At 39.5% G+C, this 27,946-nt stretch overlaps 1 protein-coding gene across 3 annotated transcripts in view; it reads right to left on the bottom strand.

Moving 5' to 3' along the window:
* LOC128704456 (general transcription factor 3C polypeptide 1) overlaps positions 1-25,669 on the bottom strand; it is a 76,623-nt gene extending 50,954 nt beyond the window's left edge. For 2 of the 3 annotated variants that reach the window (XM_070103131.1, XM_070103130.1), the window contains exons 1-11: positions 20,686-20,869; positions 19,654-19,816; positions 18,570-18,718; positions 18,253-18,417; positions 17,148-17,361; positions 15,418-15,741; positions 14,392-14,582; positions 13,132-13,297; positions 11,681-11,846; positions 7,326-7,633; positions 6,156-6,370 (exon numbers count right to left, since the gene is read on the bottom strand). In XM_070103131.1, coding sequence (XP_069959232.1) covers positions 6,156-6,370; positions 7,326-7,633; positions 11,681-11,846; positions 13,132-13,297; positions 14,392-14,582; positions 15,418-15,741; positions 17,148-17,361; positions 18,253-18,417; positions 18,570-18,718; positions 19,654-19,816; positions 20,686-20,861 — 2,237 coding nt within the window. In that variant the 5' untranslated portion in view covers positions 20,862-20,869. Of the gene's footprint in view, positions 1-6,155; positions 6,371-7,325; positions 7,634-11,680; positions 11,847-13,131; positions 13,298-14,391; positions 14,583-15,417; positions 15,742-17,147; positions 17,362-18,252; positions 18,418-18,569; positions 18,719-19,653; positions 19,817-20,685; positions 20,872-21,476; positions 21,634-23,137; positions 23,254-25,528 lie in introns of those variants that run through there. The other variant, XM_070103132.1, reaches the window with a different exon arrangement.
* Positions 25,670-27,946: the final 2,277 nt, after the last annotated feature.

Genomic DNA, 27,946 nt, shown 5'->3' with positions numbered 1-27,946 from the left:
CAACTACCGGAAAGTGGAGAATGGTGCCTCTACCACCATTCCTTGTGCTGGTGATTACTAGACTGTGGTAGTTGTTGTAGGGGTATGAAAGATGGTGGTGTGGTAGCTGTTGTAGTGTGAAGGATGGTAGTATAATAGATATTGTTGTAGTGCGAAGAATGGTAGCAAAATAGTTGTTGTAGTAGTGTGAAGGATGGTAGTGTAGTTGTAGTGTGAAGGATGGTAGTGTAGTTGTTGTTGTAGTATGAAGGATGGTAATGTAGTTGTTGTTGTAGTGTGAAGGATTGTAGTGTAGTTGTAGTGTGAAGGATGGTAGTGTAGTTGTAGTGTGAAGGATGGTAGTGTAGTTGTAGTGTGAAGGATGGTAGTGTAGTTGTAGTGTGAAGGATGGCAGTATAGTTGTAGTATGAAGGATGGTAGTGTAGTTGTAGTGTGAAGGATGGTAGTGTAGTTGTAGTGTGAAGGATGGTAGTGTAGTTGTAGTATGAAGGATGGTAGTGTAGTTGTAGAGTGAAGGATGGTAGTATAGTTGTAGTGTGAAGGATGGTAGTGTAGTTGTAGTGTGAAGGATGGTAGTGTAGTTGTAGTGTGAAGGATGGTAGTATAGTTGTAGTGTGAAGGATGGTAGTGTAGTTGTAGAGTGAAGGATGGTAGTATAGTTGTAGTGTGAAGGATGGTAGTGTAGTTGTAGTGTGAAGGATGGTAGTATAGTTGTAGTGTGAAGGATGGCAGTATAGTTGTAGTGTGAAGGATGGTAGTGTAGTTGTAGTGTGAAGGATGGTAGTGTAGGTGTTGTTGTAGTGTGAAGGATGGTAGTGTAGGTGTTGTTGTAGTGTGAAGGATGGTAGTGTAGGTGTTGTTGTTGTAGTGTGAAGGATGGTAGTGTAGGTGTTGTTGTAGTGTGAAGGATGGTAGTGTAGGTGTTGTTGTAGTGTGAAGGATGGTAGTGTAGTTGTTGTTGTTGTAGTGTGAAGGATGGTAGTGTAGGTGTTGTTGTAGTGTGAAGGATGGTAGTGTAGGTGTTGTTGTAGTGTGAAGGGTTGTAGTGTAGTTGTAGTGTGAAGGATGGTAGTGTAGTTGTTGTTGTTGTAGTGTGAAGGATGGTAGTGTAGTTGTTGTTGTTGTAGTGTGAAGGATGGTAGTGTAGGTGTTGTTGTAGTGTGAAGGATGGTAGTGTAGGTGTTGTTGTAGTGTGAAGGATGGTAGTGTAGGTGTTGTTGTAGTGTGAAGGATGGTAGTGTAGGTGTTGTTGTAGTGTGAAGGATGGTAGTGTAGTTGTTGTTGTTGTAGTGTGAAGGATGGTAGTGTAGGTGTTGTTGTAGTGTGAAGGATGGTAGTGTAGTTGTTGTTGTTGTAGTGTGAAGGATGGTAGTGTAGTTGTTGTTGTTGTAGTGTGAAGGATGGTAGTGTAGGTGTTGTTGTAGTGTGAAGGATGGTAGTGTAGTTGTTGTTGTTGTAGTGTGAAGGATGGTAGTGTAGTTGTTGTTGTTGTAGTGTGAAGGATGGTAGTGTAGGTGTTGTTGTAGTGTGAAGGATGGTAGTGTAGGTGTTGTTGTAGTGTGAAGGATGGTAGTGTAGGTGTTGTTGTAGTGTGAAGGATGGTAGTGTAGGTGTTGTTGTAGTGTGAAGGATGGTAGTGTAGGTGTTGTTGTAGTGTGAAGGATGGTAGTGTAGTTGTTGTTGTTGTAGTGTGAAGGATGGTAGTGTAGGTGTTGTTGTAGTGTGAAGGATGGTAGTGTAGGTGTTGTTGTAGTGTGAAGGATGGTAGTGTAGTTGTTGTTGTTGTAGTGTGAAGGATGGTAGTGTAGGTGTTGTTGTAGTGTGAAGGATGGTAGTGTAGGTGTTGTTGTAGTGTGAAGGATGGTAGTGTAGTTGTTGTTGTTGTAGTGTGAAGGATGGTAGTGTAGGTGTTGTTGTAGTGTGAAGGATGGTAGTGTAGGTGTTGTTGTAGTGTGAAGGATGGTAGTGTAGGTGTTGTTGTAGTGTGAAGGATGGTAGTGTAGTTGTTGTTGTTGTAGTGTGAAGGATGGTAGTGTAGTTGTTGTTGTTGTAGTGTGAAGGATGGTAGTGTAGGTGTTGTTGTAGTGTGAAGGATGGTAGTGTAGTTGTTGTTGTTGTAGTGTGAAGGATGGTAGTGTAGGTGTTGTTGTAGTGTGAAGGATGGTAGTGTAGGTGTTGTTGTAGTGTGAAGGATGGTAGTGTAGGTGTTGTTGTAGTGTGAAGGATGGTAGTGTAGGTGTTGTTGTAGTGTGAAGGATGGTAGTGTAGGTGTTGTTGTAGTGTGAAGGATGGTAGTGTAGGTGTTGTTGTAGTGTGAAGGATGGTAGTGTAGGTGTTGTTGTAGTGTGAAGGATGGTAGTGTAGGTGTAGTTGTAGTGTGAAGGATGGTAGTGTAGTTGTTGTTGTAGTATGAAGGATGGTAGTGTAGTTGTTGTTGTAGTATAAAGGATGGTAGTGTAGTTGTTGTTGTAGTATGAAGGATGGTAGTGTAGTTGTTGTTGTAGTATGAAGGATGGTAGTGTAATAGTTGCTGTTGTAGTGTGAAGGATGGTAGTGTAGTTGTTGTTGTAGTGTGAAGGATGGTAGTGTAGTTGTTGTTGTAGTGTGAAGGATGGTAGTGTAGTTGTTGTTGTAGTGTGAAGGATGGTAGTGTAATAGTTGCTGTTGTAGTGTGAAGGATGGTAGTGTAGTTGTTGTTGTAGTGTGAAGGATGGTAGTGTAGTTGTTGTTGTAGTGTGAAGGATGGTAGTGTAGTTGTTGTTGTAGTGTGAAGGATGGTAGTGTAATAGTTGCTGTTGTAGTGTGAAGGATGGTAGTGTAGTTGAAGAGTGAAGGATGGTAGTGTAGTTGTTGTTGTAGTGTGAAGGATGGTAGTGTAGTTGTTGTTGTAGTGTGAAGGATGGTAGTGTAGTTGTTGTTGTAGTGTGAAGGATGGTAGTGTAATAGTTGCTGTTGTAGTGTGAAGGATGGTAATGTAGTTGTTGTTGTAGTGTGAAGGATGGTAGTGTAGTTGTTGTTGTAGTGTGAAGGATGGTAGTGTAGTTGTTTTAGTATGAAGGATGGTAGTGTAGTAGTTGTTGTAGTGTGAAGGATGGTAGTGTAGTTGTTGTAGTATGAAGGATGGTAGTGTAGTTGTAGTGTGAAGGATGGTAGTGTAGTTGTTGTTGTAGTATGAAGGATGGTAGTGTAGTTGTTGTTGTTGTAGTGTGAAGGATGGTAGTGTAGTTGTTGTTGTTGTAGTATGAAGGATGGTAATGTAGTTGTTGTTGTAGTGTGAAGGATGGTAGTGTAGTTGTTGTTGTAGTGTGAAGGATGGTAGTGTAGTTGTTGTTGTAGTGTGAAGGATGGTAGTGTAGTTGTTGTTGTAGTGTGAAGGATGGTAGTGTAGGTGTTGTTGTAGTGTGAAGGATGGTAGTGTAGTTGTAGAGTGAAGGATGGTAGTGTAGTTGTTGTTGTAGTGTGAAGGATGGTAGTGTAGTTGTTGTAGTGTGAAGGATGGTAGTGTAGTAGTTGTTGTAGTATGAAGGATGGTAGTGTAGTTGTAGTGTGAAGGATGGTAGTGTAGTTGTTGTTGTAGTGTGAAGGATGGTAGTGTAGTTGTTGTAGTGTGAAGGATGGTAGTGTAGTAGTTGTTGTAGTATGAAGGATGGTAGTGTAGTTGTTGTTGTAGTATGAAGGATTGTAGTGTAGTTGTTGTTGTAGTGTGAAGGATGGTAGTGTAGTTGTTGTAGTGTGAAGGATGGTAGTGTAGTTGTTGTTGCAGTGTGAAGGATGGTAGTGTAGTTGTTGTTGTAGTGTGAAGGATGGTAGTGTAGTTGTTGTTGTAGTATGAAGGATGGTAGTGTAGTTGTTGTAGTGTGAAGGATGGTAGTGTAGTTGTTGTAGTGTGAAGGATTGTAGTGTAGTTGTTGTAGTGTGAAGGATTGTAGTGTAGTTGTTGTTGTAGTGTGAAGGATGGTAGTGTAGTTGTTGTAGTGTGAAGGATGGTAGTGTAGTTGTTGTTGTAGTGTGAAGGATGGTAGTGTAGGTGTTGTTGTAGTATGAAGGATGGTAGTGTAGTTGTTGTTGTAGTGTGAAGGATGGTAGTGTAGTTGTTGTAGTGTGAAGGATTGTAGTGTAGTTGTTGTTGTAGTGTGAAGGATGGTAGTGTAGTTGTTGTAGTGTGAAGGATGGTAGTGTAGTTGTTGTTGTAGTGTGAAGGATGGTAGTGTAGGTGTTGTTGTAGTATGAAGGATGGTAGTGTAGTTGTTGTTGTAGTGTGTAGGATGGTAGTGTAGTTGTTGTTGTAGTGTGAAGGATGGTAGTGTAGGTGTTGTTGTAGTATGAAGGATGGTAGTGTAGTTGTTGTTGTAGTGTGTAGGATGGTAGTGTAGTTGTTGTTGTAGTGTGAAAGATGGTAGTGTAGTTGTTGTTGTAGTATGAAGGATGGTAGTGTAGTAGTTGTAGTGTGAAGGATGGTAGTGTCGTTGTTGTTGTAGTATGAAGGATTGTAGTGTAGTTGTTGTTGTAGTGTGAAGGATGGTAGTGTAGTTGTTGTTGTAGTGTGTAGGATGGTAGTGTCGTTGTTGTTGTAGTATGAAGGATTGTAGTGTAGTTGTTGTTGTAGTGTGAAGGATGGTAGTGTAGTTGTTGTTGTAGTATGAAGGATGGTAGTGTAGTTGTTGTTGTAGTATGAAGGATGGTAGTGTAGTTGTTGTTGTAGTGTGAAGGATGGTAGTGTAGTTGTTGTTGTAGTGTGTAGGATGGTAGTGTAGTTGTTGTTGTAGTGTGAAGGATGGTAGTGTAGTTGTTGTTGTAGTATGAAGGATTGTAGTGTAGTTGTTGTTGTAGTGTGAAGGATGGTAGTGTAGTTGTTGTTGTAGTGTGAAGGATGGTAGTGTAGTTGTTGTTGTTGTTGTAGTGTGAAGGATGGTAGTGTAGCTGTTGTTGTAGTATGAAGGATGGTAATGTAGTTGTTGTTGTAGTGTGAAGGATGGTAGTGTAGTTGTTGTTGTAGTGTGTAGGATGGTAGTGTAGTTGTTGTTGTAGTATGAAGGATTGTAGTGTAGTTGTTGTTGTAGTGTGAAGGATGGTAGTGTAGTTGTTGTTGTAGTATGAAGGATGGTAGTGTAGTTGTTGTTGTAGTATGAAGGATGGTAGTGTAGTTGTTGTTGTAGTATGAAGGATGGTAGTGTAGTTGTTGTTGTAGTGTGAAGGATGGTAGTGTAGGTGTTGTTGTAGTGTGAAGGATGGTAGTGTAGTTGTTGTTGTAGTGTGAAGGATGGTAGTGTAGTTGTTGTTGTAATATGAAGGATGGTAGTGTAGTTGTTGTTGTAATATGAAGGATGGTAGTGTATTAGTTACTGTTGTAGTCTGAAGGATGGTAGTGTAGCAGTTGTTGTTGTAGTGTGAAGAAAGGTAGTGTAGTAGTTGCTTTTGTAGTATGAAGGATGGTAGTTTAGTAGTTGTTGTTGTAGTATGAAGGAAGGTAGTGTGGTAGTTGTTGTAGTGTGAAGGATGGTAGTGTAGTAGTTGTTGTAGTGTGAAGGATGGTAGTGTAGTAGTTGTTGTTGTTGTTGTATGAAGGATGCTAGTGTAGTAGTAGTTGTTGTAGTATGAACAATGGTAGTGTGGTAGTAGTGTGAAGGATGGTAGTGTAGTAGTTGTTGTAGTGTGAAGGATGGTAGTGTAGTAGTTGTTGTAGTGTCAAGGATGGTAGTGTCCGAATTGTTGGTAATCGAGTACGTCACTAAGTGAGGAAAGGCTGTATTGCTTTTAACACTGGCTATCTCCCACTGAGGCAGGGCAACCTAGAAAAGAAACATTTTTACCATTATTCACACTATCACTGTCTTGCCAGAGGTGTGCAGTTATGACAGTTCAGATGTCCCCTCAAAACAGCAAATATCCCAAACCTCTCCTTTATAGTGTAGGCACTGTACTTTCCACCTCCAGGACTCAAGTCTGGCTAACCAGTTTTCCACATGAATGGGTCTTATATCCTGAAGGTGGTAAGTACAGTGCCTGCACTCTGCAGTTTGGAACTTAGTTTTGGCATCCCTCTGGCAAAACAGTGACAAAGTGAGTGATGATAAGAGTTTTTCTTCTTTTTTGCATCACACTGCTTCAGTGGGAAATGGATAGTTTGTCGAAAAAATACAAAATGACGAACTCACTTCCATGACAGCTCTGGACAATAGACTGTTGGATAACTGGCAAGGTCCTCCTGGTCCAGCTTGAGTTCCGGAGATAAAGCACCTATGGTGACCCAGGCTTCCCCCTGGTCCAGGTGCTCCTGACCTCCATAACCATAAACCAAGTAGAAGAGCAGCTTGTGAAGCTCACACATGCGCACAAACTTGGGTCCCAAGCTTCCCTTCACTCCAACAACCTGGAAAGTGTGTCAAGGAATAAATGATGGGTAAGGTGTGTTTTTTCTGTTGTTAAGTTGCCCTACCTTGGTGGGAGACAGCTAATGTAAAAAAAAAAAAAAAATCTATTAGATTAGTTTTGCCTCAAAAATGTTTTAATTTTAGAAAAAAGATTTAAATTTCCTAAAAATAATAGAGCTAAAAAATTGAGTAAAAATAGCATTAGAGTAAAAGTATCCAGTCTAATAAATTGAAAAACCATGGGATACTTTATATTACATTACGTGATACAGTAATCCTTCGATATAAGAGACTAATAACCGGTGTCCATTATATCAGACTGACATTAAAAAATAGTAAAAACGTGCCCTAAAGTACTCTACTGTACACCTAGTACAGTTTTGTACACAGTTTACAGATATTCTGCAATAAACATTAATAATAACAGAGTTAAAAATACAATTTAACCAGCAGATTTGAAGCATAATTTTAAAAGCCAGTTATATTAACCCTTAAACTGTCCAAACGTAGATCTACGTTCACATGCGTAGCGCTCCGACCTTGATTTTCCCCCATTTGAAAGCATGTAAAAAAAAACGTAGATCTACATTCGGAGCCCCCGCACGTGGACGCAGATCTACGTTTGGACAGTTTAAGGGTTAAGGGTTTACTGCACTGATGAATGCCAACTCTATATACAAGACAAGCCATGGTAATGATAATATTTGTTGACTTTATATAGTAAACTGTATGGCACTGATAAAGCTAAAATTACTAAGGAAGAAGCTTTTAGAGCGCTCCACCACACAAGCGAGGAACTCATTACACACGGTGCAACACCGTATAAGTAGCAGGACATCTTACCATGATACCTAATTAATCATGCTCATCAGACTGAAGTACAGTATTGGTCATACTGATCCAGAAACCATATAACTTCATTAAAAATACACTGACATTGCCTTCCAGACTAACCTTCACCACGCTGCCTGACGCAGCAGTGTCAGTGGAAGGGGACACAGTTTTGGTAGAGGATATTTGGTGCATGCGCTTTAATTCCTGCATGCTTTCTCCTACAGAACTCTTATTCATGTGTTCATCCTTGTCATCCAGTGTGTCCCGCTCTCTCAATGAGAATGGATGCCTCTCCTCATTCCCCACACTCAGTGCTTCGAATTTACCCTCCACTAGTCCTCCTCCTCGGCCTTCTAGCTTGGGGTCACTCCCAACAGCCAAGAATTTGAGCTTTTGCTGTTCAATAGCAGACTTGAGATGTGGGCTCTCTGAAATAAAATGCACTGAAATTGTATTTCACTGTACTGCAGTTCATGAAGGGCTTAGAATCCATGTGGGCCATTCACACAACTTGGTCTCTAACCAAGCAGGCTGTTGGTGACTGCCACATGAGACAAAATGACACACAAAATGGGTAAGCACTATTCCAGCTTCACTAAAAGACTAAAATAGTCATTACTCATATTAATTATTGTTGGATTGCCTCCCTGTGTTTGTGCCATTATGAGCTCTGTGTAGTTTCAATAATAGGCTAAGATCAGCAACCCTTGTTTTGTTTTCCAGTTTGAGAATGACTCACTGTTTTTTCCCCCTTATTATTAAATGTTGATGAAGATAGGGAAGCTGTGATTTTGTGTATAGGGCAAGGAGGAATAACATCTTGTAGGAGTGAGGAAGAGCCAGTTGTGAGTGTGGGGGAAGTTCGTGAGGCAGTAGGTAAAATGAAAGGGATAAGGCAGCCGGGATTGATGGGATAAAGATAGAAATGTTAAAAGCAGGTGGGGATATAGTTTTGGAGTGGTTGGTGCAATTATTTAATAAATGTATGGAAGAGGGTAAGGTACCTAGGGATTGACAGAGAGCATGCATAGTTCCTTTGTGTAAAGGCAAAGGGGACAAAAGAGAGTGCAAAAATTATAGGGGGAGAAGTCTGTTGAGTATACCTGGTAAAGTGTATGGTAGAGTTATTATTGAAAGAATTAAGAGTAAGATGGAGAATAGGATAGCAGATGAACAAGGAGGCTTTAGGAAAGGTAGGGGGTGTGTGGACCAGGTGTTTACAGTGAAACATATAAGTGAACAGTATTTAGATAAGGCTAAAGAGGTCTTTGTGGCATTTATGGATTTGGAAAAGGCGTATGACGGTGGATAGGGGGGCAATGTGGCAGATGTTGCAGGTGTATGGTATAGGAGGTAGGTTACTGAAAGCAGTGAAGAGTTTTTACGAGGATAGTGAGGCTCAAGTTAGAGTATGTAGGAAAGAGGGAAATTATTTCCCAGTAAAAGTAGGCCTTAGACAAGGATGTGTGATGTCACCGTGGTTGTTTAATATATTTATAGATGGGGTTGTAAGAGAAGTAAATGTGAGGGTCTTGGCAAGAGGCGTGGAGTTAAAAGATAAAGAATCACACATAAAGTGGGAGTTGTCACAGTTGCTCTTTGCTGATGACACTGTGCTCTTGGGAGATTCTGAAGAGAAGTTGCAGAGATTGGTGGATGAATTTGGTAGGGTATGCAAAAGAAGAAAATTAAAAGTGAATACAGGAAAGAGTAAGGTTATGAGGATAACAAAAAGATTAGGTGATGAAAGATTGGATATCAGATTGGAGGGAGAGAGTATGGAGGAGGTGAATGTATTCAGATATTTGGGAGTGGACGTGTCAGCAGATGGGTCTATGAAAGATGAGGTGAATCATAGAATTGATGAGGGGAAAAGGGTGAGTGGTGCACTTAGGAGTCTGTGGAGACAAAGAACTTTGTCCTTGGAGGCAAAGAGGGGAATGTATGAGAGTATAGTTTTACCAACGCTCTTATGTGGGTGTGAAGCATGGGTGATGAATGTTGCAGCAAGGAGAAGGCTGGAGGCAGTGGAGATGTCATGTCTGAGGGCAATGTGTGAATATAATGCAGAGAATTCGTAGTTTGGAAGTTAGGAGGAGGTGTGGGATTACCAAAACTGTTGTCCAGAGGGCTGAGGAAGGGTTGTTGAGGTGGTTCAGACATGTAGAGAGAATGGAGCGAAACAGAATGACTTCAAGAGTGTATCAGTCTGTAGTGGAAGGAAGGCGGGGTAGGGGTCGGCCTAGGAAAGGTTGGAGGGAGGGGGGTAAAGGTTTTGTGTGCGAAGGGCTTGGACTTCCAGCAGGCATGCGTGAGCGTGTTTGATAGGAGTGAATGGAGACAAATGGTTTTTAACCCTTTGAGGGTCGACAGGCCCTCTCTGAGACTCGTTCTCAGGGTCGGCCAAATTTAAAAAAAAACAAAAAAAAATTTTCTTATGAAAAGATAGAGAATCTTTTCCCGATCATAATGACACCAAAAATATAAAATTTGATGGAAAACTTACGGAATTATGCTCTCGCGAAGTTAGCGGTCTCGGCGATGTTTACGGATCGGCGATTTTGCCCACTTTGAGCCCCATTTTCGGCCAGTTCCACTGTACTAGTCGACAAAAAACATGAATATTTCACTAGAACTCCATTTTCTCTATTGAATGAGTGCAAGAAACCACCCATTTACGAATTTCAACTATCCAGTACAGTGGTCAGAATTTAGCAATTTTGCCAATTTCACACAAATTTCAAAAGATGCCAATTTCCGAATAGGGTCCAGAACAAACAAGAAATACATTCCTGGCACTAAAATGACATTTCCTCTGTTCATTAGTCACGTCTCAAGGCCCCTCTTACATTCTTTTGCTTTCCACTTTGAATTTTTATTCTCACAAAAAATAGAAGATTTACTGTTATGCAGACTACTGCATTAGTGTAAAAAATGATATGAATCATATTGGCGCACTTGCAAAAGAATATTAGACTCACCAGTTGACGTGTATTGGACGCTTGGCATGATTTGTTTACTTTTGAACTTTGGTAAAAATCGAACATTTCTGCTACTTTGAGCTCAATTTCAAGGTACTTTTCATTGTAAAACCAGTCAAAATCATCTCAATTTCTGTGATATGCCTTCCATTCTATAAAATGAGACCAAGAAAACTAGAATACAACAATAAATACCATACGAAAATACAGTGCAAAGTCGCTGATTTATTCCAAAAAAACGGTCAAAGTTTTTTTTTCTCATTATGCACTGTGTGCTGCAGGATTTTTTTTATACCATGCACACTGACCACATAGACACATTCTTTCATATAGAGGCCTACCAGCTTTCTCCCACTAGATTTGAGGGCGCTAGAATTTAGGCATACTAGTACGTCAAAAACCCTGGGTCGTAAGCCGTACTAGTACGTCCGAAACCCTCAAAGGGTTAATACTTGACGTGCTGTTGGAGTGTGAGCAAAGTAACATTTATGAAGGGGTTCAGGGAAACCGGTGGGCCGGACTTGAGTCCTGGAGATGGGAAGTACAGTGCTTGCACTCTGAAGGAGGGGTGTTAATGTTGCAGTTTAAAAACTGTAGTGTAAAGCACCCTTCTGGCAAGACAGTGATGGAGTGAATGATGGTGAAAGTTTTTCTTTTTCGGGCCACCCTGCCTTGGTGGGAATCGGCCAGTGTGATGATAAAAAAAAATAAATAGTAGTTTCCCATGAACAGAATACCAGAGGACATAGCAAGACTAAAAAAAAAAGATTTTTAATAATATTATGCAGAAAAAATAATAAAATCACAATAACATGAATAAAACAATTCATAATAAACCCAGAGGAAACTTAAGACAGTACTTCAGACCAGTCCTGAACATGAAGTCACAAGTCACAGGTCTCAACTTCTTAATGGTCCATGGAAGGCATAAACGATATCTGAAAATCTCTCCGAATTGTGGGTTAGTTGTAAATTGCACAGAAATTTTCCTTTTCTAAAATAATTACATCATAACTGTAAGGAGGTGGCAGGTTCAACATAAACACTCTAAAGTGAGGATGTTACAGCTCAGAGGACCATATGCAATGTCATGTCAGCACACTTCAGGGAACACAGTAAATGAATGAATAGCAGTGAAGTGTTTCCTCTCTTTTGGATCACTACCTTGGTAGGAAACAGATGATGTATTAAAAAATTAAACCATCAGCCTTTTCCACCGAGGCAGGGTGGCCCAAAAAGAAGAAATACTCTCACCATCACTCAATCCATCACTGTCTTACCAGAAGGGGTGCCAATACATACTACAGTTCAAAACTGCAATATCCCCACCCTTCCTTCAGAGTGCAGGCACTGTACTTCCCACCTCCAGGACTCAAGTCCAGCTAACTGGTGGGCTATAATGTCGATACAAAACAAGATACTGGTAGTTTAAAATCAATACCCTGAAAAAATGAATGACTAACAAAAATTGTAAACAGTCTGCGAGTCACTTACCAAAGGTGATGCTCGGGTGTACAACAAAGCGCAATGACTTTTGCATATTAGCGCATTTGAGCTTAACGGTGATATTTTTGAGGAAGCCGCCCTTTGACAGCTTGTCTAGTAGACGGTTCAGGCTCTTCTTATCCATTTTCACTGCATAACCTTCTTCTGTTTCAGCCTTAAAAGAAAATGATTGTGAAAACAATCAGCATTAAGAGAACTTCACAAGCATTTGCATCATTAGTACTTTATTTTTTCAATGAACCAGCCATATCCCACCGAGGCAGGACGATATAAAAAGAAAAACTTTTGGTTTTCTTTTTAAATTTAGTAATTTACACAAAAGGGGTTACTAGCCCTTTGCTCCTGGCATTTTAGTCGCCTCTTATGACACACATGGCTTATGGAGGAAGAATTCTTTTCCACTTTGTGCTTTTATGCTGGTGAAAAGGTTTTTGATCCTGGACATTGGGGCTACTGATTACCCTCCCATTCCCCAGGCAGTGTAGGAGTCTTAGAGGTTAGTTTTTCCAATGAATTTAAAAATAAAGAACAAAAAGGCATAATAAAATGACTGGAACAATACACAAATAACCCCATACATAGAAAAAAAAAAAGAGATAGAGAGATAGAGAGATAGAGAGATAGAGAGATAGAGAGATAGAGAGAGAGAGAGAGAGAGAGAGAGAGAGAGAGAGAGAGAGAGAGAGAGAGAGAGAGAGAGAGAGAGAGAGAGAGAGAGAGAGAGAGAGAGAGAGAGATAGAGAGAGAGAGAGAGAGAGAGAGAGAGAGAGAGAGAGATAGAGAGATAGAGAGATAGAGAGATAGAGAGATAGAGAGATAGAGAGAGATAGAGAGAGAGATAGAGAGATAGAGAGAGATAGAGAGAGATAGAGAGAGATAGAGAGAGAGAGAGAGAGAGAGAGAGAGAGAGAGAGAGAGAGAGATAGATAGATAGATAGATAGATAGATAGATAGATAGATAGATAGATAGATAGATAGATAGAGATAGAGATAGAGATAGAGATAGAGAGAGAGAGAGAGAGAGAGAGAGAGAAACGTACAAACATCCGCACTTGAAAGTGTGAAGTTGTGAAGAATAACAAAAAGGCGCAATACCGTGGCTGGAACAATACACAAATAACCTGGACGTAGGAGACTGAAACTCATCATGATGTTTAAGTCTAACTAGGAGCATTAACTATTCACACAGAAGCATGAAGGGAAGGGAGCCAAGTCAGACCAAAATGTCATCATAAGTTTGTCTCCTACTTGTGGGTTACTTGTGAACCTTTCTTTGCATTGGTTGTTTCTATACCCACAACCCATCTGCAAGCTGCAACACCAGGAATCTAACTTGTTTATAAGCTGGAGGTCCTCCTGTATTCTATATAACAAAAAATTGTATTTTACTTACACAGTTCAAACTAACCTCCAAAAAATGCTTGCAACATCAAACTTACCTGGACAATCATTTTCTGCAACTTGAAGGCATCATCAATAACCTTGATGGATCTGACAGCCTCAATAATCATGTTGGCTCTCTTCATCATACGAGTGGTCACATGAGGGGAACTTCGCTTCTGATTGCTGTACGTCAGCCTGATTTCCTCCAGCAGGCTTAAGAACCTGCAACGTCAACACAATCACATTATAAATCAAGAAATCTCATTTTATTTTGTTTTAATACCTTTAGCAGGACTTGAGGGTAAAGGACAGGCAGACATGTTGCAGCTCAGAATCATTTGAAATGTAGTGTCTGTGCATGTCTGGCTAACTGGTTTTCTTGAATCCCTTCATAAATGTTTTCTTGCTCACACTCCATCAGCACATCTAATTCCATAAACCTTCACACCTTCCCTCATCTCTTCCTGGAATGACCCCTACCCTTCCTTCCTTCCATCCTGGATTTATACACCCTTTTGGTCATCCTATTCTGCTCCATCCTCTCTAAATGCTCAAACCACCTTAACAATCCCTCCTTTGCCCCCTGAAAAATACTTTACATAATCCAATACCTTCTTCTAATTTCTACACTCCAGGTTCTTTGCATAATATTCACACCACACATTGCTTTCATGGGGAAGTGGAACAGATTCTTCCTTCGTAAGTCATGCGTGTCGTAAGAGGTGACTAAAATGCCAGGAGCAAGGTGCTAGTAACCCCTTCTCCTGTATACACTACTAAATTTAAAAAGAGAAACTTTTCTTTTTCTTTTTAGGTCACCCTGCCTTGGTGGGATATGGCCAGTTTATTATTATTAAAAAACAAAAAAACTGCTTTCAAACATGGCATTTACACCTAAAGTGGAAATATTGCTATTTTCATTACATGTGCTCTTTTCAGTGTTCACTCTAAATTTCCTTCTTTTACATACCCTCCCAAACTCATCCACCAAAACAAACCATACCACGGGTGGGGGTTGAACTCATGGCAAATGAGTTGTAAAACTCCAGGCCAGCACATAAGCAACTGGGCCAGCTGGCTACAATAAGATTCATCCAACTAGATATATTATACACCATAGAGAGGTCACAGGCCCCACTGTGATCACAGTGGGGCCTGTGCTAATGGTCAATCAATCATGTTAACAGTGATTGAATGAGCAACTGTTAATGTGTATCTTTTTCTGAGGGGGGGGGGGTTACCCCTACTTTGGCGGAAGGAGGTGGTTCAGGTTTACAAACAACTTCTTCATAAGTTGAAGCAACCCATGCACTCACCCTTTATTTTCAACCTCTGCTGCCTGTTTCTTGTTTTCCTTCCTCGGAGAGTTTGCCGAAGTCACAGAGGATGATGATACTTTCTTGCTTTTGATGACTTTAGTCTTTACATTGGCCTTCTCTGAGGTCTGCAACTCCAAATCTACCTCAACACCCTCAAGATAGTTGGACTCCAAGACTCGAGACATTTCCTGAAATTATGACTGATATTACAGTACAGCACAGTACATATTAACAAAGAACAAAAAAAGCAAAATACCATGACTGGAACAATACACTAATAACCAGCACATAGGAGAGAGGAGCTTACAACGATGTTTCGGTCTGACCTGCACCACTGAAAAGTGTGACTAGTGTGTCTAGTCAATGGTCTGAGTATTATGTCATCACAGGCTTCTTTCTCCTATGTGTGAGTTGTACACTGTAGTAACATCTCTGTTAAATATTCTTTATATAATCATTATATAATATTATGTAGGCAATACTGAGTGCATCATTATATATATATATATATATATATATATATATATATATATATATATATATATATATATATATATATATATATATATATATATATATATATATATACATATATATACATATATATATATATATATATATATATATATATATATATATATATATATATATATATATATATATATATATATATATATATATATATGCGCATTAGTGCTTAATGCATAAGAATCAGTCTCTCTTCAAATTTAGCTTAGTTCACACTAAATCTACCATTGTGATCAAATTATATAAAATAACCACCCTGCCTCAGTGGTAAACGGCTGACGTGTTAAAAGAAAAAAAGTACAGTACATTCCAAATTTAAAAAGAAAAACTCGTTTTAATTTTAGGTCACCCTGCCTCGAAGGGACACGGCCAGGGCATTGAAAAAAAAATCAAAATTTTCCATTTGCTATTTTAACTATATATCACCTTGTCCATCAGCCAAGTGAACTCTTCACACCTTAGAAAACTTTCAAACAGTGATTAAAATGTTCTCACCTGCTTAGATGTGGAGGGTCTGTCTATTTCCCTTTGGTCTTGCTCCATCATCGACATCATTTTCTGTCTTTCTTTCCTGAACTCTTGTGTTAGATGGCCTGTTTTAGCATACTTGTGGGAAACATAGCGGGACACACGCTGCCTCCAAACGTCCTTCATGAGAGAATGGACGGTGTTGCGCCGCTGGAGGTTACGACAGATGGTGCGGGAGTCGAGCTTAGTCTGTCCCAGCAAGCGAGCCATATCTGATTGGGAGACCCCATCTGGACCTGCCTCCTCTACCACCTCATATGCTTGCTGTAGCAGACCAACACCCCAAACCACCTGCAAATTCATTATAAATCTCGTGATCCCTAATTTTATAAAATACTGGCCATTTCCCACCCTGCCTTGGTGGGAAATGGCAGACGTGTTAAAAAAAACAGTAAAATATACAAATAATATATACAATGAATAATGCTAGTAATTCAGGTTTAGACATGGAAATCCTTGCTAAAATTTTGGAAATTTCAACTTCAGATTTAATTAATGGAGTTGTTATATGTTCACCTCCTGGCCCAGTCTTTGCAACTGCCCTTCCGTGTTGTTAGGAACCTACCATATAATGTGTACATTATACCTGCATCTTACCAGTAAAGCAAAAAAATAGTCTCATTCATTACAAGTTGAAAGCAAAAATAGCCTTATTCATTACAATTTGATACTCGAAATGAATGATATGGTTTCTTCTGATCATGCATTATTTCCCAGCAATAAGAAAGATGACAAACACCTAAGAATGAACATCACTAATATTTCTCAAGTACCTGCAACATCTCTCCATGACAACCATCACAAAAGAATCCAATTCCTTCCCTTCCTTCCTGCCTATACACAGTTCAAATTAGTAACCCTATCAACACAATGAAAAGCATCTCTCCATGATGCAGCCAAAACAATGGCATTTAACTCCTGCCCTCTTATACCTGTTCCTTAAAACAAAAGGATCAATGACTATCTTGGGGTAATTACCTCATAAATGTACAATTACAACTATCTCAATTTTTCTATGCACTTTGTCAATTGCATCTATTAAATATTGCACTACACATATGCATAAAATAGCCTTATAAAAGCTTAATGTACTTGAAAAATTTCAGAAATAATAATCCCAGCACTCAAAGTGAATACTGGTAGATGGAGGTCCTGGGAGATTATCACAATTGATTAAAAGAATGACCCCAGTAGAAAAAGTGATCATTATCATGAAGATGAAGAATAAGACATGTGCACATCTGTATACAAAATTTATTTGTATACAAATAAAGATATGCAGATGGTGCACATGTGTAATTCTTCATCTTGTCGGCACTATATACCATTCATGTACATGATCATTATCATTATGGTTATCTAAAATGTTACTATATGCATGGGGGAAATGATAAACCCATTGTGGTCATATAGTACCGGGGGAAAAGGAAAGCAATCAAGTATGATCCAAGGAAACAGGGCTCTAACTCCTTGGATTAAGAGCCCTTTAGCAACATCAAGTCATTCACCTTGAAAGGAGATATTGTACTAAAGAATGTTAATGTTAGTTACCTCTGCACAAACACTATTATGCAGAAATAAAGATTCTTAATTTTAATGTTCTTCTGGAAAGACATTTAGGGAAAGAGTGATGGAGAATGTGTTTTCTTTCTTTAGCTCACCCTGTCTGATGTACAAAAAAAAAAAAAAGGTCTTACACGGTGTTGATCCAGGATACCAGGATAAGAGTCATCGTCTTCCTCTTCATCGAGCACTTCATCAACTTTACATACTTCCAGGGGGTCAATTTGAGGATTGATGAGTTCCAACACACGCACAAACTTCTCTGCTTCTTTTCCTTTACACTGCCACTGTGAGGGCAGTGCATCGGGATACACTTTACGGTAGGGAGACGAAATATTCTTTATGTATCTGGAAATAATTTTTGCCATTAGCGTAGTTATAAAGGAACAGTGAGTGTTCAATGGTGCATTAACCAGATCAATTAGTTTTTTTGCTACAGCTTAGAATTCACATAATGAACAAATACTGTACAGCATAAACAATACTTAAAATACCCTTTTCAAGAAAGAATGTTTTCTATGTAATTTGGGAACACAGGAGGTTCCCAACTAACAAACGAGATGCCTAACTGAAAACTTATTGCAACTGAAGTGTATAGTACAGTGTATTCTGAACCTATTTTCCCATACAGTCCATTATTAAAACTAGAGATGCATTCCAAGACAATAAAACCGATGACGATAGTGTTTCTTCTTTTTCGGGTCACCCTGCCTTGGTGGGAAACAGCCGATGTGTAAAAAAAAAAAAAATCTGTGGCTTGGCTTTCGTAAGAAATTAATTGTTATCAGCTTACGATATTTCGATGATTTTAATTTTTTTTTTTATTAAGACATCAGCCATCTTCCACCAAGGCAGGGTGGCCTGAAAAACAAAAACTTTCATCATTTACTCCATCACTGTCTTGCCAGAGTCATGCTTACACTACAGTTATAAAACTGCAATATTAACACCCCTCCTTCAGAGTGCTGGCACTGTACTTCCCATTTCCAGGAATCAAGTCCGGCCTGCTGGTTTCCCTGAATTCCTTCATAAATGCTACCTTGCTTACACTTACTGTAATTATTTGTTTTATTTAATTATTCAATGACAGTAGTTAGTAACTTATTCATTTAGAGTATTATATTTATATTCAACTTACAATATTTTCATCTTCCAATGGGTTTGTCGGAAGTCGAGGAGCACCTGTATTTACAACAGTTCAGCCTCATTAATAAAAATTCACATACTGAAAATTTTTACCTTTGAAATTCTGAGCTCTTGAAGAGCTTCCTGCAAGATGTTTCTGGCATACCCATCTCTTCCTTGACCAAGGTATAGGGGGCAGTGTTGCCAGGCTTACTCTTCAGTATCTCCACTGCTCGCTGAATCATCATCATGAACTTTGACCGTCTCTCCACGTAAAACCTGTAATTTCCATTTATAATCTAACATGTCTGAAGATGTTTGCCATTATAACATAAGAGAAATATTCTTATGGTTTAATTTAAAGAAATACTGAATACAGCTGACGAGTAACCTGACACCTTCTCTCAGTGTCACAGAAGCAAAGCACTAACCTCGTAAGATGCAGAAGTGACCCATTATGTGTCTGTCCTTTGTTGCCCTTTTGTTGGTGTGGTTGTTTGGTGATCAGGTTCAGCTTAATCAGTCGTTTACGATGGTAAAACATTGACTTAGGATTCTCGCCCATTAATGCCAAACTAACCTGAAAAATAATAATTCGATAGCAATCGAGCAAGAGAGTGATACATAGCACCATCTTTAGCCCTTAAACGGTCCAAACAGATCGACGTTCAAATTCGTAGTGCTACAAAAGTAGATCTAATTTTTTTACAATTTTTCAAATATAACAAAAAAAAAAGTAGATAAAATTTTTTTACACATTTTCAAATGTAAAACAAAAAAGAAGATCTACATTTTTTTACATGCTTTCAGATGTTGAAAAAACGTATATATACGTTTGGACCATTTAAGGGTTAATGGAAATGTTATTAGGTCACTCGCTACAAGGAAACCCTCTACTTAATTAATTAATTAATGAGGAGGAGCTGGTGGCCGTGATGGAGATGTGATTGATTCTTCACGGCCATAACAGTAACGAACAATTTGTAATCAATGGACGTCGCTGTTTCTGAATCAATTGACCTCCTGGATTTGGTCCCACATTTTCAAAGTCAGCATAAATTGTGGGTTTACTACATAGCATGTGTGAAGAAGTAAATCTCAAATGAACCCCAAATTAGAGAGAATAGAAAACACTATCAGTATTTTGAAATCCTCATCTACTGAGAAGGATTTCTGACTGAAGCTAAATTACACACATCTTCTCCATTCTGTGTCTTATTTTTCATTCATCTGAGATTCAGCTTTTTCACTTATCAATGTTAAGATACACAACAAAACTTGTGTATGCATATATCTTATAGTACTTATACCTATTTCATATTACATAGAGTTACGTATTAAGCCAACTACAACTGTTGAGTGTTCCCACCGAAATGCTGTCCTGTATTTTCATTCATGGATACTACAGTGATTATGTCCGTAAGCGTTGGACTGAAGCCGGGCTCTTCATTCCATGCATGCATGGAATTCGGTCATGATTGGTGCTTTACTTTAATACAACCATTAGGAGCTTACCTTGCCCTGAGTGATCTCTCCCATGCGACGTGAACGGCCAATGCGCTCCAAAAGGATGTACTGAGTGAGAGTCAAGTCATAGAATTTATCAATGCAGGTAGATATACAGAGGGCTTTATTACGAAGCATCTGACTTGCTACCAACACAAGCGTTTCACCGTATCTGCAATACAATATATTCTCAAAATAAGAAGGCTCACCACAAATTCAATCTTAACCCTTAAACTCTCCAAACATAGATCTATGTTCATGTGCGTAGTGCTCCGACCTTTATTTTCCCATTTGAAAGAATGCAAAAAAAATGTATATGTATGTTTGGAGTGCGACGCATGTGAACGTAAATCCACGTTTGGACAGTTTAAGGGTTAATATCTCACATAATCACTAAGTACTGGTTGATGCTTAATATGGTGAGGCTAATGAGGAAAGTCCAAACAGGAGAAGACCAGCAAAGCCAACATGAACCTGAAAAAAGTTGCAAAATTAGTCTGGTAAGTGGTTATCAAAATTCACCTCCAACGAATGCAAGTTTATAAAAAATGGGGAAGGGGAACTAGCACAACCGGCAGCAACTTGTGTTTTAACCTCTTAAAAGCATTTACCTTTGTTCTAGAAATATTTCTTAAACAAGCAGCTAAAAGGATAAAGAAGGGATAGGTCCAATTCACTGATCAAGAGCCCTTCATTTTCATCAAGGCACCTGAGGAGAGTAATTCATTAGTGTTTGAAACTAAGAATTAAGTCTTCAGGAACAACATTAATTAAGCATTTTAAAGGTTTCTAGAAATAAGACCACATCTAGTATTAAACATCTGGCCAGCTACATTATAATTATTATACTTATGGGAAAGAGCTAAGCCTCTAGGTGTCTTACAACAGCTGGGGAATGGGAGGCAATCAGGTTTCATCAAAGGAAGGAAAAGTAACTCCAACTCCTTGAATCAAGAGCCCTTCACCAGCATCAAGCAACCCATCTTTCTCTTGAAGGGTGATCAACCAAGAACTTGACAAATATGATCAATAGTGACTCACTCTATCTCCACCTCCTGTAGTGTCTTCTCAGTGACCAAGCAAGTGACATCAACCCGCTCGTCGTACAACTTACAAGACCCACGCACTCCTTTTAATCCGTCATCAATGGTATGGAATGGATAAATATCCTTAGGTTCTTCTTCTGGCTCCAGAACAATACCCAGCTCAGGATCCATGTGCTCATACCTGTGCAGTGACAAGAAATAGGTTAACATTCATGTTAAAAATTGCATGAAATACTCTGACCCCACATTATTACTACAGTATTATTATTATTATTATTATATTCAACAATTTTTGTTTTACAATGTACCAACCGTCTCCCACCAAGGCAGGCTGAAAATTTCTCTCTTTAAATTGAATAATATATACACGAGAAGGGGTTACTAGCTCCTCATTCCCAGCATTTTAGTCGCCTCTTGATGACACACATGCCTTACCAGCACTAAACCTATATGAATCACACAGTGTATAAGATGTCCCTATAATTTTACAGGATTCAGTTCTTGCAAAGTTTGATTACCCAATGTTTTTCACGAAGGGTAACCCAGAGAAGCGATTGAATAGTCCATTTTTTTCTGACTATCTTTCCCATGCCCAAATCTCCCTTTATTATGGATATATTATTTCTTATGAAAGTCAACATTAACAGATGATAATAGAGCGATATATTACAGGTAGGTTCTTTGAAAAAGATAATAAAACTAAATCTGTTACGCAGATTTAATTTTTTTATTATTCGTTGTTTCCAATTTGCTACAACACTACAAAAGCGGAAACGAACAACATGCCTGTTAAAGATGACGAGCTCATCTCGAGGAGTGGGGAGCCTATACATCGATATCTCATCATCTAAAACTAGGAGCGACCAGAGAAATGCTTTGCTATTGTCATCGATGGGCATGTTAGTCTCGAAGTTGGGCCTCATTTTTAGCCTCACCCACAGTCCTGTAATGAAAAAATATATGAAAAAACAGTTTTATTTAAATATGGTACAAAGAAATAATGTAAACATTTCACTTGCTGTATTAAATGTTTTTCTAAGTGAATGGTCATAGTATAATTCAGTTGTACCATACTACAATGAAACCTAAATTCTTCAGCTCACAGCACTACTAAAAGCATAGGTATTATTGATATGATATATTCAAAATTATTTCTGAATTTCATCGAAATTTTATGGGGTTTTTGAAAAATATGTAATCTAAGTTGTAAATATGATACTCTATGTGAAATAACTTTGAGGGCTGAAGCACTGTTTAGCTCTGAAAAGAAAAAGTTCATAGAAATGACAAAACTATTTAGGCTTCAGCCGAAGTGTGTCCAGCTCGCAGCCAAAGGACCAGAGTTGAGTCATGGGCAAGGTGTGATACTTGAGCAAATCTCCCACAAGCTGTTACCTCTGTTCAACCTAGAAGTAACTAGATATTGTACCTAGAAGTTAATCAACAGTTGCGGGTCATATCCTGGAGGAGGAAGCAACAACACTGCTTGACCTCCGTGAAATATCCTGGGTTAATAATCAAAATAGTCTCACTCTACTACAATTTACATCTTCCCATTAACCTGTAAATGGTCCAAACGTATATATACGTTTTTTCAACATTTGAAAGTACAGTGGACCCCCGGTTAACAATATTTTTTCATTCCAGAAGTATGTTCAGGTGCCAGTACTGACCAAATTTGTTCCCATAAGGAATATTGTGAAGTAGGTTAGTCTATTTCAGACCCCCAAACATACATGTACAAACGCACTTACATAAATACACTTACATAATTGGTCACATTGGGAGGTGATCGTTAAGCGGGGGTCCACTGTATGTAAAAAAAAGTAGATCTTTTTTTTTTTTACATTTGAAAACGTGTAAAAAAAAAACGTAGATCTACTTTTGGAGCACTACGCATATGAATGTAGATCTGCTTGGACCGTTTACGGGTTAAGTAGTACAGGTCGGCCATCACTAATCCAGCATCACTGGGACCTGTAGTGTGCCGGATTAGTGAGTTTGCTGGATTACAGAGTGGTTAGGTTAGAATACGCTTAATTAACCTATCAATAGAGACTCTTTCTGCTATATCTTCCTCATTTTCATCACTGCTTTCTCCTCCGGATTTACAACCATCTACACAATTTCTGAGTCAGTATAGTGATGAAATTTGCGTCAGTATAATGATCTGAGTCAGTATAATAATGAAATTTGAAATTATGCTAGCTGAAATTAGTGCTGGATTACCGATGGAACCGGATAACTGATTGCCGGATTAGTGATGGTCGACCTGTAATATAAAACTTGATCATACTATAGAACCCCTGTATCTGCAATTCTGGGCATCTACCATAGGTCTTGGAGTCTATCACCCGCAGATACGGGGACAATATTGTACTCGGTACACCATAACCTCTGACAGTCTTTCTGGAAAAGGAATTGCCATCACACCCCAAGACACAAACCTTGTATTGTTATTCCATCCAGCCCCTCCAGGGCAATTTCATCCTCAACGTCTCTGATGTACATGAAGTTCATGATGGTTGTGGTCATCTACGGCATCCAAGTCTAGCAACCATTTCTGAAAATTACCAGTACAGTTTATTAAAAATTCATACACACAACCGCGGACACTGCATACCAAAAAAGAATACCAGGAAAGTGTTTTTACAATCTTTTAAATGTCTGCACAAGGAATATTATTATGCAAAGGCTCAAATTTGCTATATTAGGCACATTTTCTTTTTTTAGTTAATACAAATACAAATTTTATTTCTTTGCAATGGTTAAAGCGAGTGATTTACATTTTGTAAAGTGTTAAGTACAAAGAAAGCCACTAACATGCCGGGGCATTTTGGACAGACTAATACTTACACACTACTTAAAATGAAGACATAGGTTACAGAGTGGTAAATTTTAATTAGAGTGGTACCCTGAGTTTCGGCCATAATTCATTCCAGAAGACTGTTCGAGTGCCGATACCGAACGAATTTGTCCCCGTAAGGAATAATATAAATTAGATTAGTCCATTTCAGACCTCCAAAAATATACTTACAAAAGCACTTACATTAATGCACTTACATAATTTTTCAAGTTGGGAGCTGTACGAAACTTGGGGTACCACTGTATTCATTTTTTTTTTTTTTTTTTCAACAAGTCGGTCGTCTCCCACCTTATTACTAAAGACAGATAGCCAAAATTTTTATAATTAATAAGATTTATAGCAGTGAAATACAACTAAGATTTTGCTTGGATTTTTAACCCCGGAGAGTTAGCCACCCAGGATAACCCAAGAAAGTCAGTGCGTCATCGAGGGACTGTCTTATTTTCATCGTGGTCCTCAATCTTATCCCCCAGGATGCAACCCACACTAGTCAACTAACACCCAGGTACCTACTTGCTTGCTACGTGAACGGGACAACTGGTGTTTACCTGGAGAGAGTTCCGGGGGTCAACGCCCCCGTGGCCCGGTCTGTGACCATGCCTCCTGGTGGATCAGAGCCTGATCAGCCAGGCTGTTGCTGCTGGCTGCACGCAAACCAACGTACGAGCCACAGCCCGGCTGATCAGGAACCGACTTTAGGTGCTTGTCCAGTGCCAGCTTGAAGACTGCCAGGGGTCTGTTGGTAATCCCCCTTATGTGTGCTGGGAGGCAGTTGAACAGTCTCGGGCCCCTGACACTTATTGTATGGTCTCTTAACGTGCTAGTGACACCCCTGCTTTTCATTGGGGGGATGTTGCATCGTCTGCCAAGTCTTTTGCTTTCGTAGTGAGTGATTTTCGTGTGCAAGTTCGGTACTAGTCCCTCTAGGATTTTCCAGGTGTATATAATCATGTATCTCTCCCTCCTGCGTTCCAGGGAATACAGGTTTAGGAACTTCAAGCGCTCCCAGTAATTGAGGTGTTTTATCTCCGTTATGCGCGCCGTGAAGGTTCTCTGTACATTTTCTAGGTCAGCAATTTCACCTGCCTTGAAAGGTGCTGTTAGTGTGCAGCAATATTCCAGCCTAGATAGAACAAGTGACCTGAAGAGTGTCATCATGGGCTTGGCCTCCCTAGTTTTGAAGGTTCTCATTATCCATCCTGTCATTTTTCTAGCAGATGCGACTGATACAATGTTATGGTCCTTGAAGGTGAGATCCTCCGACATAATCACTCCCAGGTCTTTGACGTTGGTGTTTCGCTCTATTTTGTGGCCAGAATTTGTAAGGAATTTGTAAGGAAACACGTCCAACGTTTCCACCCTTGTCGGGAGTTGAACCCGGATGCACAGAGTGTGAAGCAAGAGCATTGCCAACCAGGCCACGAGCCTGGCACAAGGGCAGCACAAAACAAATAACAGTATTTACAACTCATACAATTTACGATGCAACAGTACAATTTTAACTATACATTATGTGTCTTAAATTAAGTGATCGTAATTTTTTTGGTATTTTTCGGGTCGTTTCAAACTGGTCGAATGATTCAGCATTGCATCGGTATGATTAATTCTTTAACACGAAGTGATTTTTAAGCATAAACCTAAACTGATTTGCAGGCGGGTGACCTTTATTGGCCCAGGCAATTTACTCTAGATTTTTCGGGCCCTTTAAGTCCATTACATTTTTGCAACAAGAGGACCCCAATGAAAAAAAAAAAAGTCATTTCGACCCTTTTCGGAGTTATCCCGAGTAATTTACACAATATATCTCAAAATTGTAATCACTTAAGACTGTGTAACTAAACCTGAAAAAAAATTCACTTAAATACAATCAGCCAGACAGAAATTTTTTGGGGGAGGGGTTTTGACAGCAGAATTTTTGGGTTTTTGTCAGAGATACTATGGCTAAACCTCAACCAAAATATCATCTACTCACACACAACAGCCCCAGGGACAATATTTGTCAAGTGGCTACAAATGGCGAAGTCTGGGACACCATAAATGATAAATATTTCGCAGTTTCTGGCGCCTTGTTTGTGTCCCCAGGTGTTGTTAGGGGAGTATAGGGCGACCACCAGTGACGCCGTATTAACCTGATGTGTATCTCAGCTCTAGCTCTATATCTCTCTAGCTCTACATCACTCTAGCTCTGCATCTCTCTAGCTCTACATCCCTCTAGCTCTACATCACTCTAGCTCTACATCTCTCTAGCTCTACATCACTCTAGCTCTACATCTCTCTAGCTCTACATCTCTCTAGCTCTGCATCTCTCTAGCTCTACACATCTCTAGCTCTACATCTCTCTAGCTCTACACATCTCTAGCTCTACATCTCTCTAGCTCTACATCTCTCTAGCTCTACATCTCTCTAGCTCTACACATCTCTAGCTCTACATCTCTCTAGCTCTACATCTCTCTAGCTCTATACATCTCTAGCTCTACATCTCTCTAGCTCTACATCACTCTAGCTCTACATCCCTCTAGCTCTACATCACTCTAGCTCTGCATCTCTCTAGCTCTACACATCTCTAGCTCTACATCTCTCTAGCTCTACATCTCTCTAGCTCTACATCTCTCTACCTCTACATCCCTCTAGCTCTACATCTCTCTAGCTCTACATCTCTCTAGCTCTACACATCTCTAGCTCTACATCACTCTAGCTCTGCATCTCTCTAGCTCTACATCTCTCTAGCTCTACATCTCTCTAGCTCTACATCTCTTTAGCTCTACACATCTCTAGCTCTACATCTCTCTAGCTCTACATCTCTCTAGCTCTACATCTCTCTAGCTCTACATCTTTCTAGCTCTACACATCTCTAGCTCTACATCACTCTAGCTCTGCATCTCTCTAGCTCTACATCTCTCTAGCTCTACATCTCTCTAGCTCTACATCTCTCTAGCTCTACATCTCTCTAGCTCTACATCACTCTAGCTCTACACATCTCTAGCTCTGCATCTCTCTAGCTCTACATCTCTCTAGCTGTCTCCACACAATATATTTCTATATCTATCCATCCATTCAACCCTGTTAAGGGTCATTTGCAACCTTGTTTCTGCATTGGAAATATAAACACATATGCAGTATAATGTGATCCTTTATTGACAACGTTTCACCCACACAGTGGGCTTTTTCAAGTCACACACACATCTACCTGGGGTGGAAGGTACCTGGAGTTTACCTGGAGAGAGTTTCGGGAGTATTTATAGTCATGTTCAGAATGTTGAGGTCAGGTGGAGAATGCTGCATCTGATGATCTACCGGGTGGAGTTATAGAGTCTTGGGTAGCTTGGCAGGGGTATTGGACAAGTTGTGAGTAGACCTTCTGTAGTGTTCTATGTTCTTATGTGGGATAGCGATGAAGAAGTTTCTTGGCGAGTGGTTCAGCTATGTTATAGAAGCCGTTGTTCTGGTTGAAATTGTTGGTTATAGAGATAAGCGATGATTCCAGGATTCTTCTGTATTGAGTGTTGTCTTATGTGGCTATAAGTCTTGAGTTTCTGTAGTTAATTAAATGGTTGTGTGAATTGCGATGTTGTACACAGGCATTCCTTGTATCGTCAGTCCTGCTTGCATATTAGAGTTCTGAAATACGTGTTTGGAGGTCTCTTGATGTTTCGCCCACATATAATTTGTTTCAGTCATTACAAGGGATTATATTAGGTTACCTAACAACCTGTCGGTATTGTATACCATTTTGATGTTCACAAGGGATTATGTATACCCCTGCAGAGGATGGAGGCTTGTCCTGTCTACTACTGGTGATGTCCTTGATGGTCGTGGTTGTGGAGGTAGATACTTGGAATGATGTATTGGAAAAGATGTTGGAAACATGTTTGGCAATGGAGTTGGTGGGGAGGACTATGTATCTCTTCTTGGCAGTGTCTTCTCTGGGTGTGTTGAAGATGTTTAATGCCCGCCGTCTGTTGTCATGATTGTGACTAGACCTACCTGGAGTTCATTACCTTTGTAAATTGTGAGTTCATTACCTTTGTAAATTGTGAATTCATTACCTCTGTAACTTGCTCAGCTATCAAAACTTTGGAGTCCAGTCCCTGGACCAATTATGTACCTCTGTAACCTTTTGACTACCGCCCACAGGATGGGTATGGGGTGCATAATCAACATATTAAACTAACTGCAGTCTCTGATGAAGTGACGAGGATAGTGGAGTTTAGAAAATACTTGTTCAATTATAGTGCATTCTTCCTCAAGGAACTCATTGCTGCAGATTCTGAGTGCACGCAGGAAGAAGCCTATAATTACACCACGTTTGGTTTTGGTGTCGTGGTGAGAGTAGAAGTGGAGAAGATCGTTTTGGTTGGTGGGTTTTCGATAGACTTTAAAACGAAGTTCG

The sequence above is a fragment of the Cherax quadricarinatus genome, chromosome 84 (assembly GCF_038502225.1).
Source record: "Cherax quadricarinatus isolate ZL_2023a chromosome 84, ASM3850222v1, whole genome shotgun sequence".
In the NCBI taxonomy this organism is placed as follows: domain Eukaryota; kingdom Metazoa; phylum Arthropoda; class Malacostraca; order Decapoda; family Parastacidae; genus Cherax; species Cherax quadricarinatus.
This window is presented reverse-complemented; position numbering and strand designations above follow the sequence as displayed.